The 18842-nt window shown below is 40.6% G+C and overlaps 1 protein-coding gene across 1 annotated transcript; it reads right to left on the bottom strand.

Annotated features, from left to right (window-relative positions):
* Window positions 1–13788: 13788 nt before the first annotated feature.
* LOC117507831 (centrosome-associated protein 350-like) lies at window positions 13789–18552 on the bottom strand. Its single transcript, XM_034167619.1, has 4 exons — window positions 18239–18552; window positions 17799–17945; window positions 14838–14950; window positions 13789–13903 (listed from the first exon to the last, which is right to left on the bottom strand). The coding sequence occupies exons 1-4, from the start codon at window positions 18536–18538 to the stop codon at window positions 13789–13791; spliced, it is 675 nt and encodes a 224-aa protein (XP_034023510.1). The 5' UTR covers window positions 18539–18552.
* Window positions 18553–18842: the final 290 nt, after the last annotated feature.

The raw sequence follows: 18842 nt of genomic DNA on the forward strand, positions 1-18842 counted from the left end.
CCCAACCGTGAAGCATGGGGGTGGAAACATCATACTCTGGGGGTGCTCTTCTGCAAAGGGGACAGGACGACTGCACCGTATTGAAGGGAGGATGGATGGGTCATGTATTGCGAGATTTTGGCAACCTCCTTCCCTCAGTAAGAGCACTGAAGATGGGTCACGGCTGGGTCTTCCAGCATGACAATGACCCCAAACACACAGCCAAGGCAACTAAGGAGGGGCTCCGTAAGAAGCATTTCAAGGTCCTGGAGTGGCCTGACCAGTCTCCAGACCTGAACTAAATAGAAAAACTTTGGAGGGAGCTGAAACTCCAAACCTGAAAGATCTACAGAAAATCTGTATGTAGGAGTCGACCAAAATCCCTGCTGCAGTGTGTGTAAACCTGGTGAAAAACTACAGGAAATGTTTGATGTCTGTAATTGCAAACAAAGGCTACTGTACCAAATATTAACATTGATTTTCACAGGTGTTCAAATACTTATTTGCAGCAGTAACATACAAATAAATTATAAAAAAAAAAAAAATCATACATTGTGATTTCCGGATTTTTTTTTTTAGATTATGTATCTCACAGTGGACATGCACCAAAGATGAAAATTTCACACCCCTCTATTATTTCTAAGTGGGAGAACTTGCAAAATCGCAGGGTGTTCAAATATTTATCACTGTAACTGATCAATGAGGATTTTGTTTCTCACTTTACTTGCATACCATTCAGTTGTTCATGAAATCATTAAATAAATGTTCTGTTTAACATACATTTATTCATTGAATTACTTGCATGCCAGTTTACTTATGCGTACTACCACTGTGCATTGCATTGACGTTATTCTCAAGGTAGGTATCCAGGTAGGTTAACCTCGAGGGGTGGAGTTTCTCGCTGAAAACATCACCAAACTCAATACAAATACATGTAATTTTGTCACTTTGGAAACGGTCAGACTCGTCAATAAAGTCAATTTAATGTACAACGGTTCAGTTTAGGTCAGCTTGGTGTATAAATCTCATCGTTCTAGGCAACGACAGTCATCAGCTGGCCATTAGAAGCAAATTAGAGACAATAAGAAACAGGCTGATTTCAATAAAACAGCATACAGCCCGAGCGTGTATGCGGGGCCAGTCACGGAAATACGAATTCTCGCCTTCCGATTGGTCACTTTGCCGAAGTGACCTAGCGCTGATCTTGAGAAGTGACGAGTATGACCCCTTTGAAAAGAGACGAAATTACATGTATTTGTGCTGAGTTTGGTGATGTTTTCGCCGACCAAAACGGCCACCATAGGGCGCTTGTGTAATGCCCGACTTTGAGAATAAAATATAAACCCAGTCTTTGGTCATGCATGAGAGTTCCTGGGAGTAAAGATATAATCCAGCGATTCAAAGGTCCGAGTCTGATCACCAGGGTGTTGCCTTGCGAATGGTAGATACCGATAGGAAATCACAAGGCTGACTTGCAAATGGTCATTTCCATTATTAATAAGGCTACGTATGGACACCCACTTCCAAACAGACAAATATAATAGCTTGACTGGAAAAAAGTAATTACATCTGACTGAATTGCTTGAAATTTGAGTTTATTTTTCTGATATCGGGTGAAAGTAAAACATTTTGACTAGAAGTTAGACAATGCACTTGGTTGCCACATATCGAATCTCACAGCATCGTACCAAGGGAAAGATCCTGCGTTTTGACAGTGTTAGTCTAAAACCACAGGTGGGCCCAATTCCTATAATCCAATAATTATCGAAGATAATGTTTTCAGTATCGGATTATCTTTTCAGATAACTTTAAAAACTATAACTGGACTAATTATCTTCCAATAAATTTTTGTCCAATAATTTTTAGACCGTTAACGTGGTAAACAAAACTGAACAACTACAAACATTTCTAAAATTTAAAATCAGTTTAGCACCTACCTGTTAAATATTTCGTAGCAAATGTGTAGTTCTACCTTCTGCAAACAGAGGAGAGCTGCTTCTAGAAGAAACTGCTCTACCCTCTGTAGTCAAAGGAGAACTGGTCACCATAAAATCAAATTCATTTCTTTTATCCCCATACTGATATGCGGGCAATATCACCCAAGTCATCCAGGGGCATACATTTTTAACTAAAGGTTCAAATTTTAACCAAACTAATTTCGGACAAGTTATTTAAATTAATGTCATGTCTGAAGTTTTATAAAGTGAAAATATCAGATATATGTTTTAGTTTTAAAGTAATGCACTAATTTTTAAGGTTTTAGTGTGGACATGCTGTGCCAAGTGCATTATGGGTAGTAGGATAGGGTAATCTCAGTACGTTCACGACATGAGACATGCATTTCAGACACTCTGATCAGGCTCCACGGACAACAGCATTAAACTCTAGTGCCTAAAACTCTCGTGAATATATTCTCTGGGTTTATAGACGTTATTGTGTTTGCGTTTATTAAATTCCACGCATCTTAAATGTAGCAGACACAGATTATCTGGAATTTTGTTTTGGCAAGTTTTCAAGGTTTCTACTGCCATCTACTGGCCAGTAGTGTTCATGGCAGTATTCGTCCTGAAGCTGGGCTGATATTTTCAATCACTGTACTCGGTTCCAGCTCAAACCGTACCACAGAACCGCACGGTGTAAAAGTTCAGAGTGCACGATTTATGTTCTCACACACACTGTACGTTCAAAAACCACACGTCGGACTCGTGTTTCCAGAAGCAAAACGTAAACAGAAGCTTTTTTTTCAAATTTAATTTACATTTCTTATTTTTTACAAAAACTCTCGATGGGAGACATCAAAGTTAAAAAAAAATACAAGACAGGTCTGCGGTGTTTGCACAGGCATAATGCGAGAGGTTGGATGCTTGTAGCGCTTCAGCAGCGGGATACCCTCACGATGGCCGACCAGAATATCAAACAGTTTTGATTTTCATCTGACCATATGATCACTGATCAGGAGGTGGTCGTGAGATGTTAAATGCAGCTCGTTACCTCATGTATACTTAACGATGGAGGACGCGCGATTAACCTGAAACTTGGTGCGATCCAAAGAATTCTTGCACAAATGAAAAATCAGCTGAAAAAGGGCGAAAACTCACACTGGCACCAGTAGATCATGGCAATGTTTATTTATTTTTGACACCGGTTATATCAGAGGGTTATCTAATTACAACTTGGCTCTTTTTTTTTTGAAAATGCCTTTTTTTACAAATTAAAAAATGGAATATTTTACAAAAGCACATTTATCTGTATCTGGCGAAGACGATGAAGAAGAGGAGGAAAACGTTGCCATGAACAGCGGGAGAAGAAGAAAATTAGAAGGGTGGAAATAAGAGTGGGGACTCTGAATGTTGGTAGTATGACTGGTAAAGGGAGAGAGCTGGCTGATATGATGGAGAGGAGAAAGGTAGACATATTGTGTGTGCAAGAGACCAAGTGGAAGGGAAGTAAGAGCAGGAGCATCGGCGGTGGGTACAAGTTGTACCATGGTGAGGACAGGAAGAGAAATGGTGTTGGGGTCATTTTAAAGGAAGAGTATGTTAAAAGTGTGTTGGAGGTTAAGCGAGTGTCTGACAGGGTGATGAGTGTGAAGTTGGAAATTGAAGGGGTGATGATGAATATCATCAGTGCATATGCCCCACAGGTAGGTTGTGAGATGAAGGAGAAAGATTTCTGGAGTGTGTTAGATGAGGTGGTGGAGAGTGTGCCCAAGCATGAAAGAGTGGTGATAAGAGCAGACTTCAATGGGCATGTTGGTGAAGGGAACAGAGGTGATGAGGAACTAATGGGTAGATATGGTATCAAGGATAGGAATGGGGAAGGACAGATGGTAGTTGATTTTGCAAAAAGGATGGAAATGGCTGTGGTGAATACCTACTTTAAGAAAAGGGAGGAGCACAGGGTAACATATAAGAGTGGAGGAAGGTGCACACAGGTGGACTACATTCTTTATAGGAGATGCAAGCTAAAAGAAATCACAGACTGTAAGGTGGAAGCAGGAGAGAGTGTCACTAGACAGCATAGGATGGTTGTTTGTAGGATGACTTTAGAGGTAAAGAAGAAGAAGAGAGTGAGAGCTCAACAAAGGATCAGATGGTGGAAGCTGAAGGAGGAAGACGTGTGAAATTTAGCGAGCAGGTGAGAGAAGCACTGGTTGGAGGGGAAGCAATTTTGGACAACTGGAAAAGTACTGCAGATGTGGTGAGGGAGACAGCTAGGGCAGTACTGGGTATGACATCTGGACAGTGGAAGGAAGACAAGGAGACTTGGTGGTGGAATGAAGAGGTCCAGGAAAGCATAAGGAGAAAGAGGTTGGCGAAAAAGTTTTGGGATAGTCGGAGAGATGAAGAAAGTAGACAGGAGTACAAGGAGATGTGGCGTAAGGCGAAAAGAGAAGTGGCAAAAGCAAAGGAAAAGGCATATTGCGAGCTGTACAAGAAGTTGAATAGTAAGGAAGGAGAAAAGGACTTGGCCAGACAAAGGGACAGAGCTGGAAAGGATGTGCAGCAGGTTAGGGTGGTAAAAGATGCACATGGTAATGTGCTGACAAGTGAGGAGTGTGTGCTGAGAAGGTGGAGGGAATATTTTGAAGAGTTGATGAATAAAGAAAATGAGCGAGAGAAAAGGCTGGATGATGTGATGAGAGTAAATCAGGAACTACAAGAGATTAGCAAGGAAGAAGTGAGGGCTGCTATGAAGAGGATGAAGAGTGGAAAGGCAGTAGGTCCAGATGACATTACAGTGGAGGCATGGAAATGTCTAGGAGAGATGGCAGTAGAGTTTCTAACCAGATTGTTTAATAAAATCTTGGAAAGTGAGAGGATGCCTGAGGAGTGGAGACGAAGTGTGCTGGTTCCTATTTTCAAGAACAAGGGTGATGTGCAGAGCTGCAGTAACTACAGAGGCATAAAGCTGATCAGCCACAGCATGAAGTTATGGGAAAGAGTAGTTGAAGCTAGGCTTAGAAAACAGGTGAAGATCTGTGAGCAGCAATATGGTTTCATGCTGAGAAAGAGCACTACAGATGCAATGTTTGCTCTGAGAATACTGTTGGAAAAGTACAGAGAAGGACAGAAAGAGTTACATTGTGTGTTTGTGGACTTAGAAAAAGCTTATGATAGGATGCCAAGAGAAGAGTTGTGGTATTGTATGAGGAAGTCTGGAGTGGCAGAGAAGTATGTTAGGGTAGTGCAGGACATGTACAAGAATAGTGTGACAGCGGTGAGATGCGCAGTCGGAATGACAGACTCATTCAAGGTGGAGGTGGGATTACACCAAGGATCAGCTCTGAGTCCTTTCTTGTTTGCAGTGGTGATGGACAGGTTGACGGATGAGATCAGACAGGAGTCCCCATGGACTATGATGTTTGCAGATGACATTGTGATCTGTAGTGAGAGTAGAGAGCAAGTTGAGTCTAGTCTGGAGAAGTGGAGATATGCTTTGGAGAGAAGGGGAATGAAAGTCAGTAGAAGCATGACTGAGTACGTGTGTGAATGAGAGGGAGCCCAGTGGAATAGTGCAGTTACAAGGAGTAGAAGTGGTGAAGGTAGATGAGTTTAAATATTTGGGGTCAACTGTTCAAAGTAATGGAGAGTGTGGTAGAGAGGTGAAGAAGAGAGTGCAGGCAGGGTGGAGTGGGTGGAGAAAGGTGGCAGGAGTGATTTGTGACCGAAGAATATCAACAAGAGTGAAGGGGAAAGTTTACAAAACAGTAGTGAGACCAGCTATGTTGTATGGTTTAGAGACGGTGGCACTAACAAAAAGACAGGAGGCAGAGCTGGAGGTGGCAGAGCTGAAGATGTTGAGATTCTCTTTGAGAGTGACAAGAATGGACAAGATTAGGAATGAACATATCAGAGGGACAGCTCAGGTGGGACGGTTTGGAGACAAAGTCAGAGAAGCGAGATTGAGATTGTTTGGACATGTGCAGAGGAGGGACCCAGGGTATATAGGGAGAAGGATGTAGAGGATGTATCCACCAGGCAGGAGGAGAAGAGGGAGACCAAAGAGAAGGTTCATGGATGTGCTGAGTGAGGACATGCAGGTGGTTGGTGTGACAGAAGAAGATACAGAGGACAGGGTGAGATGGAAACGACTGATCTGCTGTGGTGACCCCTAACGGGAACAGCTGACAGACAAAGAAGAAGAGACATTTATCTGTAAACACCAACACACGACACACCTCACATTAACGTGAGGCGGGGGGGGATTCCACTCATTTTCACAATGAAAAGTTTTCACTGGAACTGTTTAGAAACTAAAAAACTGTTTACAAGCCTCAGTGTAACAGGAAAGTGGGGAAAAAGTTTTTGTAATTGCAATTTAATATGTTGTCAGTCATGCTGGGTTCCTTCATACATCCAAAGATCAATTTATAATATATATATATATATATATACACACACACACAGTGAGGAAAATAAGTATTTGAACACCTTGTAATAATAATTTATTACAAATAAATTAAAAAATCATACATTGTGATTTACAAATTTTTTTTTTAAGATTATGTCTCTCACAGTGGACATGCACCTAAGATGAAAATTTCAGACCCCTCCATCATTTCTAAGTGGGAGAACTTGCAAAACGGCAGGGTGTTCAAATACTTATTTTCCTCACTGTATATTTAACAATGTCAGTCATGATGACCTGGACTTTTGTCTGTTTTGTCCGCCGTTTAATTCACACATTGGCGTTTTTGTTTTTTTGCGTTCGTTCTTCATAATGTGCCTGTTCTGTGGGAGAGAGAGCGAAGGTTCTGTGGTGTGCCCTGACTTTCAGCCACACAGCAAGTGCTGGTGGAAAAGAATGAATGAACCACTCAGTCTGCGTGGCTGTGGGAGAACTTCTCCTGCAGTGTGCTGCACAGCCAGCACTGGAGCGGAGACGGGGACCGCTTGACCCCAGGAAAATTTTTTAATTTGTAACTCCCTGAAACACTGTTGCCTGCATTTTGAGGGCAACATTTTGTGAAGTAATGCCATAGTTTTTTTTTTTTTTTAAACCTTTGTTACAGCCTTACTTTAAACCAAAAGGCATCAAGCCAAAAAATGGAAGCCTGTGTCAGGGCCAATGAGCCAGATACCTCTGGCGCCCTCTTTTGGCTGCCATTCAGCTAGCTCGAAGACTGGCCATCAAACTCACGAGGATTTTGCAGCGCTGCTTTTGGACAGGCGAGTTGCCTGGTGACTGGTGTCTGATGGTGTACAGTTATGGTTATTATCTGAGTCAGTTATTATCTGATTGAGTTATTAAATGCATCTGCGCAAGGACAGACGCACTTCCGGCTTGAATTCGTCTGCAGGTTTTGACGTTCGCTGGGGCGAAATAAGATATGGATTTCCCTCAAATTATGTATGTTCCCACGAATTAAAAATTCCCCAAAATCTGAATGGGTTCTAAATATGATGTAGTTTATATATATTAAACTTCAGACTATATTTTATCTACTGAAGATTGCTGTATTCTAGCTTTAATTTGCAGTCAAATGTCAATATAATACAATTATTAATATGTTTCATAACTAGACAATTAGGTAACAGCTCAAAAGCACTAACACTAACCCAAATCGATATCAGATCAAATTGAATCAAAATAATCAATTCTCAATCTTAAGAATCAAATTGATTTTTGAAATTTGAATCAATACCCAGTTCTAGTTGTCAGTGCCACATAAGTCAGGAGAATAAATATCTTTTATTGTGTAAACATCACTTTTTTAATGAAATCATCAACCCCTGTGGAAAATTATTAAAATAATATTGTCCAATTGAATCTTCAATTTTTTTACAGTATGTCAAACAAACAACTTCAATATTTTTCCATAGAGAAAAATGCTGCTCGGTCAAAGGCTTTGCCTTCATTATATTAGTTGCAAATGTACCAGAGACAACACTCGAATCTGTAGCTTCCGATACATTTTGGGGTACGGATACGTTTTACCTTTATTAAAGATAACTTTTCAGTTATCTGATTATCTGTTATCGAAGTTAATTTTTTTTGGGTTATATGTGCCCACCACTGTCTAAAACAGAGTTTAGTGAACAAAACTGTTCTCTATCGGCGAATTCAGGTTTTAAAACCGCATCCAGACTCGTTTCTTCTCCTCTCTTGCTGCTCTGATTAGCGGCAGTTAGCCGCCGTTTAAACAACCTTCTCAGCTGTTGGGAGTCTTTGCGCAAACAGTTTTTTTTTTTTTTTTTTTTTATTCTTCGGTTTTATTGTAAGTTTTTGTGGCTCTGGGGCGCTTTCAGGAACAAATTACAGACTTACAGAGTGAAGTTTAATCTGTTCCAAAGAGTTTTCAGGGTATTCACGTAGCTAGCTGTAGCTCCTGAAGCCAACAGCTACAAATTCTTCTTCTTTAGGTTATATAGCGGGTGGAAACCAGCGTGGATGTGGTTTACCGCCACCTACTGTGTTGGAGTATGAATCGGGTTTCCTCACATCTGACATAAATAAAAGAAGAAATAGGACAGAAGAAAAGAAAACTGGGGGTCAGTTTTCAATTTTAGTTCCTCTCTTTCTTGAGCATACTTTTGGCAGTGCACCAGGATGTGTTCCAGTGATTTTTGAGTATGACAGTCATCTCCTAATCCTGAAGGGTGTTTCTTTATCAAATGTAATGTCTGGTTCAGTCCAGTGTGTCCTACTGTCAGCCTTGTTAAAATGTTGTCCTCCCTCATGCTCCTTCAGACTGTCCTCACTTTCTGCTGAATTACAGAGTTGCCGACCTGCGTGTTCCATCCACGCTGCTGCTCTCTGGGGACATAGGCGTAAGAGGTGGGGTCTATTTGGGGGGGCGACACCAAATTTGCCCGAATTTCAGAAACCCCCCCTTGCATTTCTAAAATTCGCGGCTCCTAAAACCATTTTATATATATATATATATATATATATATATATATATATATATATATATATATATATATATATATATATATATATAATATTTTTACACAATTATCCTTTATTGACTGAGTTTCATTCATGAAGTCAGTGGTGTGTGTAAGTGAAGAGTTAATGGTCCATGTCCTTGGACAATACAGGCACCGGCAGGAAACATACACCTGTTTATCAACCAAATGTCACAGACAAAATGACAAGAATAACCAAAACCACTTACTTATGGAAGGAAATATTGTCTCCCTTGTTCCTCCATTTGTGGGATTGCCAACATGCGCAGCTTTCCGGCATATTCCACCTGTTTCTTGACGAGACAATTGAACTTCCATGCGTGCTGCCTCCTGACTTGCCCGGAATTAAAATGGCAACCACACCTCCTTGACCCCCTGTCAGTTTTGCAGGTTTTCCCACCTACAAAGACTGGAGAGGTCTGTAATTTTTATCGTAGGTACACTTCAACTGTGAGAGACAGAATCTAAAAAAAAAAAAAAAAAAAAAAAAAAAAAAATCCAGAAAATCACATTGTATGATTTTTAAATAATTAATTTGCATTTTATTGCATAAAATAAGTATTTGACCCCTAGAAAAACAGAGCTTAACAATTGGTACAGAAACATTTGTCTGCCATTACAGAGGTCAGACGTTTCCTGTAGTTCTTGACCAATTTTTCACAGACTGCAACAGGGATTTTGGTCCACTCCTCCATACTTCTCCAAATCTTTCAGGTTTGGAGTTTCAGCTCCCTCCAAAGATTTTCTATTGAGTTCAGGTCTGGAGACTGGCCAGGCCACTCCAGGACCTTGAAATGCTTCTTATGGAGCCCCTCCTTAGTTGCGCTGGCTGTGTGTTTGGGATCATTGTCATGCTGGACAGAGGTGTCAAGTAACGAAGTACAAATACTTCGTTACTGTACTTAAGTACACTTTTTAGGTATCTATACTTTACTCCATTACTTATTTTTCTGCCTACTTCTGACTTCTACTCATTACATTTTCACACAAGTATCTGTACTTTCTATTCCTTACATTTTTAAAACAAACAGCCTCGTTACTCTTGGCTTCAGTTTAATGTTTATATATATATTTCACGTCATGTGCGCCTGTAATCAACTTTTCTGCAGCACGGCTTTGCTTTGAACCGTGAACCAATCGAAGCAGTGGTTCGCAGATTGAGGCAATGCTTCGACCTATTGCTTCGTTTATTCTTTTTCTTTCGCTTAATTTTCCCCCGCTAAAACCCTAAAGAGCATACTTCTGTGAGTATTATTTACCTTTTCTATGTTAAACCGACTTGTTATGGTCTTCTGAAACAGTTGATGTATTTTATAACTTAAAAACGGGAGTGATGCTATCGCGTTAGCATGTCTATGGCATTTTCAATGTTAAAAGTTAGCATTAAGCAATTGCAGCTCATCACGTTCGGGTGCATTTGTTTTCAAATTGTAATATTTCTTAAATTTATTTTTGTTTATATATTAATAATCTAATGATTATTATATACAATTTTAGAGAAAGAGGCAAAAAGAACCTGAATAGAAACACAACAGAAAATATAAAAGCAACTAACAATGAACATACATAAATACATAAATAAGTGTTTCCTGTGAACACCTAGTGACTCTTACACCTCCACTTCATCCCTGTCTTATTTAATGACAGTTTGTTTCGGTCAAACCATATTTTCAATGTGTTAATTTCTTCAGTGATTTCCTCCAGAACTTTCTGCCAAACTAGAAAACTGCTGCATCCTAGTAAGAGCAGAATACTACTGGAATGAATTTGAATAAGGAAAGTTTTTTTTTTTTTTCTTCTCTAAATGGATGCTGCACTCACTGCAGTTTATTGTCTGGAATAGTCCTAGACTGCATTTCAGAGCTTCTAGAATTGAAACATTTTCGTGCAGGTGGTGTTGGGGGGTAATTTTGGGTTTTGGGTCTTGGGCCACATGTAGAACGAATCAGTTTTTAAATTAAGCTTTCAGTTCATATAGTGGCATCTACCTTTTTTTTTTTTTTTTTAAAAAAGGTTACTTTATACTTTTATACTTTAAGTAGGTTTTGGAGCACATACTTTTTCACTTTTACTTGAGTAAAGAAGTCGAGTTGATACTTCAACTTTTACCAGAGTGTTTTTAAACTGCAGTATCTATACTTCTACTTAAGTAACAATTGTGTGTACTTTTGACACCACTGATGCTGGAAGACCCAGCCATGACCCATCTTCAATGCTCTTACTAAGGGAAGGAGGTTGTTTGCCAGAATCTCTCAATACATGACCCCATCCTCCCTTCAATACAGTGCTGTCGTCCTGTCCTCTTTTCAGAAGAGCACCCCAAGAGTATGATGTTTCTACCCCCATGCTTCACAGTTGGGATGGTTTTCTTGGGGTTGTTCACATCCTCTAAACATGGTAAGTGGAGTTGATTCCAAAAAGCTCTATTTTGGTCTGATCTGACCACATGACCTTCTCCCATGCCTCCTCTGGATCATCCAGATGGTCACTGTTGAACTTCAAATGGGCCTGGACATGTGCTGGCTTGACCAGGGGGACCTTGCTGCCCTGCAGGATTTTAAACCATGACAGCATCATGTGTTACTAATGTAATCTTTGTGACTGTGGTCCCAGCTCTCTTCAGGTCATTGACCAGGTCCTCCTGTGTAGTTCTGAGCTTTCTCAGAATCATCCTTACCCCACAAAGTGAGATCTTGCATGGAATCCCAGACCGAGGGAGATTGACAGTCATCTTGTGTTTCTTCCACTTTCTAATAAATAATCATAACAGTTGTTGTCTTTTACCAAGCTGCTTGCCTGTTGTCCTGTAGTCCATCCCAGCCTTGTGCAGGTCTACATTTTTGTCCCTGGTGTCTTTAGACAGCTCTTTGGTCTTGGCTATGGTGGACAGGTTGGAGTGTGATTGATTGAGTGTGTGAACAGGTGTCTTTTGTGCAGGTAACAAGTTCAAACAGGTGCAATTAATACAGGTAAAGAGTGCAGAATAAGAGGGCTTCTTAAAGAAAAATTAACAGGTCTGTGTTAGCCAGAATTCTTGCTGGTTGGTAGGGGGGTCAAATACTTATTTTATGCAATAAAATGCAAATTAATTATTTAAAAATCATACAATGTGATTTTCTGGATTTTTTTTTTAGGTTCTGTCTCTCACAGTTGAAGTGTACCTACGATAAAAATTACAGACCTCTCCATTCTTTGTAGGAAGGAAAATCTGCAAAACTGACAGGGGTCAATTACTTATTTTCCCCACTGTATATAACCTCTTTGGTTGGTCCACAGGTTGCCTTTAGTTCTCTTACTCTACACCAGGAGGCAGCACTGCTTGGGCTTTGGACTGGAAGGAGTGGGCTTCATGCTGGCATTTACAACCCTAGACCTTGGCACTAGACTCTATAGAGTTGAAGACATCTGTTCTACTTCTACACTGATGATGGTCATCACATTTTCGAGTAAAATTTCATCATCAGTTTTTTTCATGGCCTTTGGAATATTTTTTTAGACATAAACATATTTTCCTTAACATGGCCCATGCCCGAATTTCCCAGCCCATCTGCCCGAATTTGAGCATTTTTCCAAGCCCAGGGGGAGCTGTTGCCCCCCACCTCCTACGCCTATGTTTGGGGATGTTATCCTCGATTATTCCTTCAGCCTCCAAATTACTCAAGGAAACATTCATGATCTTTAGTTGATGAAGAACCTGCTGTGCCAACCTGTCCCACAGTTTCATTGTCCCTTATCCCACGATGAGCCAGAACCCACATAAAAGTGATCAGACTGTTCATCTGGTAACACCTGTACAAAGTTTCTCATCTCATTTCTAATGTCCTGCCTGCAGCTGGAAGTGAGCGACTCCAGTGACAGTAACACAGACCTTGCACCAGTACACACAACAGTCCTTTGAATTTGTGTCTCTAATGCTGCTGCAAGTTCCATCAGGTCAGCTGTGTAAGCTGTCAGACGGACTGAAGTTCTTCTCTGAACAGACACTTCTAAGGTCAGGACACAGACAGTGATAATTGATACAGTTTGTAATCTCTCCTCAACTGGGACTGTGATATTTCTCAAACCTTTAACTACTTATAAACATGATGAAGTAGTGAACTCTCACCTGCCAGAGCCAAAAACTCTTCCGTCTCTTTCAGTGCTCAGTTTGACTCTCACAACAAACTTGTGTTAATTTGTATCTGTGTGTTTTATCCTTAAAGGAAACTCCAAACTCGTGTTTTTACATCTTCACCAGGACTCTGATGAAGATATAATCTCGACATGAAAATGTTAGTCCCTTTTGTGTTTTTCACCTTTAATACATTTTTTGCACAGACGTCTGTGTTGTACCGGTGTTTCTCCTTCTCTTCAAGTTGGTCCTGAACTTTTCCTTTTTTGCTTCGTATTTTTAATCTTTGTGCTCCAGAAACCTGAAGAATGGTGAAGCTGGTGCTCGAAAATCGACTGCTGTAGTTACTGCTTATAGATCCTGAACAAATCTTCATCTGTTTCTCCATCATCTCTGCACTTTTTGATGAGCTAAAAGTAGAATTTGTTCTCATGATGTTGTTGATGGATTTGGAAGAACGAATAAAGTGAATCATGAATTTATTACCTGTGACCAAAGTACAACCAGAAAACAGAAAGGAAACATGAGGGAACCTCCAACATGTCACACAGATGTCAAACACTCTCACCCTCATGCACAATGAGCTCTTGGGTGGTTGAAGTAAAAAATACACGTGTCTACATCCAGGGAAAGACATGTCCTACACAGACCCAGAGGCCCATCAGATCGGTGTTGATCCTGGAGACCAGAGTGTGGATGGGATTCCATCATCCCTCTGGGTGGGACACCAGTTTCTCTCAAGCTTGTAGCCATTCACAGCTGGATGGACTGGGATGAAACAGATTAAATGTTTTCTCCAAGGACACAGAGAAGCAGCCTGAAGTGGTCACACCTGGAGTGGAACTCTGGCTCAAAAGGTTTGTCGTACAACTCCTGTGTCACAAAGTCACCTGATCCACTGAACACAGGAAAGAAAAAAGCTGGTTTATCCAGATGTGCAGATGTGGTTTACCCCACATGTACAAACTGCAGGAAATCTATCGGCAGAAAACACACTGACATTGTGCTCATGTAGAGAAATTTAAAAATGATGTAGTTTTTATTAAATTCTTAAAAATACGTATGTACAAAATGTATTTTACAACTGATAAAACTTATAAATGCTTCTGAAACATTCGTCACTTTATAAATACTGTTAAACGGATTCTTGATATGTTTTTCGTCTTATTTTAATGTGTGGATCAGTTTGACCTGAAACATGATGGATGTATTTTTTTTAAACCGACAGTATAACAGAAAGCAGTGTAAACAAAGAGGAGGATGGAGGGATGAGAAGGGACGATGGCAAATTTAGAAAGCGACACATCGGTCACACACGCCTGACTTAATATTTACATTTTTTTGATGCAAACACAATGTGAGACTACAGCACAGTTTAACACATTCTGAAATATACAGTATTAAAAAAAGTGAAAGTTTAAAGAAGACCAAAAGTAAGGAAGAAAATGGAATGAAACACTTAAGGTGCAAATATTCAGTGGCTTAGAGGTTAGCACTGTTGCCTCACAGCGAGAAGGTTATGGGTTCGATTCTGGAACCCACGTAAACACAGGGAGACCATGCAAACTCCACACAGAGAGAGTGGGAAGTGATCCCACAACCTTCTTGGTGTGAATATTAAATAAGTATTCACCTCCCTCAAGTGGGCGTAATGCATTACTACAACCAACTATTTTCATTGTAATAATGTATGTTTGCACATTTAATAATAATAATAATGCATTAGCTTATGCCTTATTAAACATTGAACAAAAAATAAAAATGGAAGAAAAATGATCAGCACAGGAACACCACAGTCTTAACACCTTGTTCACCCATGACTTTGTCTCTACCCGTTACCAAATGTGCAGAAGACACCATCATCTTGGACCTCATCGAGGGTGGGGACGAGCCAGGTTACACGATACTCGTCAGCAATCTCCCTGCCTATGGAGATGATAATGACCTGGACCCGTATTCAAGAAGCAGTCTAAGGCTAAAAGTAGCCCCTAGTGATGTTATTCAAAGTAAAATGTTAGAATTCATTGGATTCTTAGACATTTCTTAGAATTTTCCCTTGGTAAGATGAAAGTTGTCTGCAAAGTACCTTGAATGAATGAATGAATGAATGAACCTTAATGAATGAATAGACCTTAAGAGAGCTCCTAAGGTGCCAAACTGTTAAGAGGAGGGAGGAGGACTTTCAAGAAGCCAAAGAGTGTCTTAAACAGAGAATCAAATCAAATCAATTTTATTTATATAGCGCCAAATCACAACAAACAGTTGCCCCAAGGTGCTTTATATTGTAAGGCAAAGCCATACAATAATTACGGAAAAACCCCAACGGTCAAAACGACCCCCTGTGAGCAACCACTTGGCAACAGTGGGAAGGAAAAACTCCCTTTTAACAGGAAGAAACCTCCAGCAGAACCAGGCTCAGGGAGGAGCAGTCTTCTGCTGGGACTGGTTGGAAAAAGACATGCTGTGGAGGGGAGCAGAGATCAATCACTAATGATTAAATGCAGAGTGGTGCATACAGAGCAAAAAGAGAAGGAAACACTCAGTGCATCATGGGAACCCCCCAGCAGTCTAAGTCTATAGCAGCATAACTAAGGGATGGTTCAGGGTCACCTGATCCAGCCCTAACTATAAGCTTTAGCAAAAAGGAAAGTTTTAAGCCTAATCTTAAAAGTAGAGAGGGTGTCTGTCCCCCTGATCTGAATTGGGAGCTGGTTCCAGAGGAGAGGAGCCTGAAAGCTGAAGGCTCTGCCTCCCATTCTACTCTTACAAACCCTAGGAACTACAAGTAAACCTGCAGTCTGAGAGCGAAGCGCTCTATTGGGGTGATATGGTACTATGAGCTCCCTAAGATAAGATGGGACCTGATTATTCAAAACCTTATAAGTAAAAAGAAGAATTTTAAATTCTATTCTAGAATTAACAGGAAGCCAATGAAGAGAGGCTAATATGGGTGAGATATGCTCTCTCCTTCTAGTCCCCGTCAGTACTCTAGCTGCAGCATTTTGAATTAACTGAAGGCTTTTCAGGGAACGTTTAGGACAACCTGACTTACTAGAGGTCAGGGTAATGCCATCCAGAGTAAGGATCTGGTTAGACACCATGTTTCTAAGATTTGTGGGGCCAAGTACAATAACTTCAGTTTTATCTGAGTTTAAAAGCAGGAAATTAGACGTCATCCATGTCTATGTCTGTAAGACAATCCTGCAGTTTAACTAATTGGTGTGTGTCCTCTGGCTTCATGGATAGATAAAGCTGGGTATCATCTGCGTAACAATGAAAATTTAAAAGAGAAGATGGCAGAAAAGACAGAGGTAAGGAGAGACATTCTCCATATGTAGACAGTTGGCTTAATGGTGCAGAGATAATGTTAGGGGTTGACCTCATCATGAATGAGCTTACTTTTCACACCCAGCGTAGTAACATAATAACGCCTGAGATAAAGCTCATCACAACATTGTGAAACCTGGCTATGGGAAAAAATATAATATACAGGTGCTGGTCATGTAATTAGAATATCATGAAAAAGTTCATTTATTTCAGTAATTCCATTCAAAAAGTGGAACTTGTAAAATGTATACGTACATTCTTTCCAAGTGTTTATTTTTTTATTGTGAAAAGGTTGAATATTGAAGACACCTGGTGTCACACTCTAATCAGCTGATTAACTCAAAACACCTGCAAAGGCCTTTAACTGGTCTCAGTCTAGTTCTGTAGACTACACAATCATGGGGAAGACTGCTGACTTGATGTCTTGCCTGGGCTAAAGACAAAAAGACTGGACTGCTGCTGAGTGGTCCAAAGTTATGTTCTCTGATGAAAAAATTTTTGCATTTCCTTTGGAAATCAAGGTCCCAGAGTCTGGAGGAAGAGAGGAGAGGCACAGAATCCATGTTGCTTGAGGTCCAGTGTAAAGTTTCCACAGTCAGTGATGGTTTGGGCTGCCATGTCATCTGCTGGTGTTGGTCCACTGTGTTTTCTGAGGTCCAAGGTCAACGCAGCCGTCTACCATGAAGTTGTAGAGCACTTCATGCTTCCTGCTGCTGACCAACTTTATGGAGATGCAGATTTAATTTTCTAAAAGGACTTGGCACCTGCACACAGTGCCAAAGCTACCAGTACCTGGGTTAAGGACCATGGTATCACTGTTCTTAACTGGGCAGAAAACTCGCCTGACCTAAATCTCTAAAACGTGATATAAATTAAATAAAAATATAAAATCCAGCTTCGTGATGAAGTGGTGTAGAGGAGGATTTTCTTAAAAAGAAGACCTGAAGATGAAGAAGACCTTATTTACATTTTGTATAAATATATAAACACACATTTGTATGTATTTATACATGCAGAGTGGCAGCAGGAACCATCGTGTCCATCTGAGGGGGGCACTGCCACAGAGAGCTGCTCAGGGAGTTGGATCATGACGTTCAGCTGTTCTTCTGATTGATCACTTCATGAGACTTTGTTCTTCTGGTCCTCCTCATGAATCTGCGGGAGACTGATGTGTGGATTCAGAGTAATAAACCTGTGTCCCCCTCCTATGGACATTTTTAAATTTCTAATTTCAAATGGTGACATTTGGTGCACGTTCACACAAAATTAATTGAATTGAAGTTAAAACAACCTTTTATTTGAGACAAAATTCTGCAGTAATGTCCACTGTCCATTCAGTTCAATAGTACTGTCTCAACAAACTGGTTCAAGCCTGTTTATTCAAATGGATATTTTGTGTTTTGAAAACCAATTTGACTGCAATGTGCAGATTTCTTCATCATGATGATCAGTGATGGAGGACTCACAGGTGTTTCAGCCCCAGCACACTTCAGAAGCTCCTTCAGTCTGAATGTGGAGCGTCTCATCCTCTGAATGATGTCCTGCTGCTTCAGGAGCTGCTGTTTGTCTCGTCTGGTAGATTTATTGATCTCCAGAAGCTGCCTGATTTCAGCCTGGGAACACGAGCACAGTGAGAGGGACAGAATTTAGTGCACAATGGAGGAACTTATTTCAGGAGACATTTCATTTTCTTTGACGTCATCAGACACTTCATGACTTTTTGTCCGAGCATGTGGACGTCACTGCAGATACCCTTCAACAAACTACACTGATGGATTGTAATGCAAAGTATTGTGGGAAAAAAACTGTTTCATTCCATAAAAATCTCAGTTCTTGTCTTCTTCTGACTGTGACAACGTTTAGTTCATGTGTTCATGATAATACTGTGTTTGTGAACCACATGTACCTTCTCCTGCTGGAGTTTCAAAAGAAGGCCCTTCTGCTTCTCCCTGATTGGTTTAATTTTGTCCTCCTTCCCGATGTCTCTCAGCTTGTTCTTCTGGCACTGATTCCAGACCACCTCTGTCTGGGTTTTCTCCTTCAGGGCCTTGTAGTACATGTGCAGCTGGAAGCTCTGGATCTGCAGACTCCTCTCAGACTCTTCAATCAACGGCCATGTCACCCCCATGGTAAAGTCAGAGCAGCTCTGCTGCCCACTAGAGGACGCTACACTCACATCCTGAGACTGAAAACAGAACAACAGCATTAATATACTCAGAAGTATTGATGTGTGACAGATTAGTAAATCAATGTGAACTCTGTTGGTGAGTCTGCACACTGCGCTGGTGACCACTGATTCTTCTTATGCTGCAAAATGTTGATGTGACACATCGACATAATCTGCTCATAAGTATCTTGGTGTTATCTGGATGACATGTTCAGCTGGAAGGTCCATGTGGGAAGTTTGTGTTCTTGTTTACAGCAGAGACTGTAGTTTTGACGTAGACTCAGAGTGGACGGTGTGGACCAGAGGATCAGGTTTTTATTCCATCAGGCTGTATTTGAGACCT

The sequence above is a fragment of the Thalassophryne amazonica genome, chromosome 3, assembly GCF_902500255.1.
Source record: "Thalassophryne amazonica chromosome 3, fThaAma1.1, whole genome shotgun sequence".
Classification (NCBI taxonomy): Eukaryota; Metazoa; Chordata; class Actinopteri; order Batrachoidiformes; family Batrachoididae; genus Thalassophryne; species Thalassophryne amazonica.

Excerpts from the sequence above, each read along its gene's own strand:
- LOC117507831 (XM_034167619.1), bottom strand. The coding sequence starts at position 18,538 with ATGCTGTTGTTCTGTTTTCAGTCTCAGGATGTGAGTGTAGCGTCCTCT. Across the intron at positions 14,951-17,798 it reads GTGCTGGGGCTGAAACACCT|GTCATTATCATCTCCATAGG; the intron begins GTGAGTCCTCCA and ends ATACGGGTCCAG. Across the intron at positions 13,904-14,837 it reads TTCTGCACATTTGGTAACGG|TGGATCAGGTGACTTTGTGA; the intron begins GTAGAGACAAAG and ends TCCTGTGTTCAG.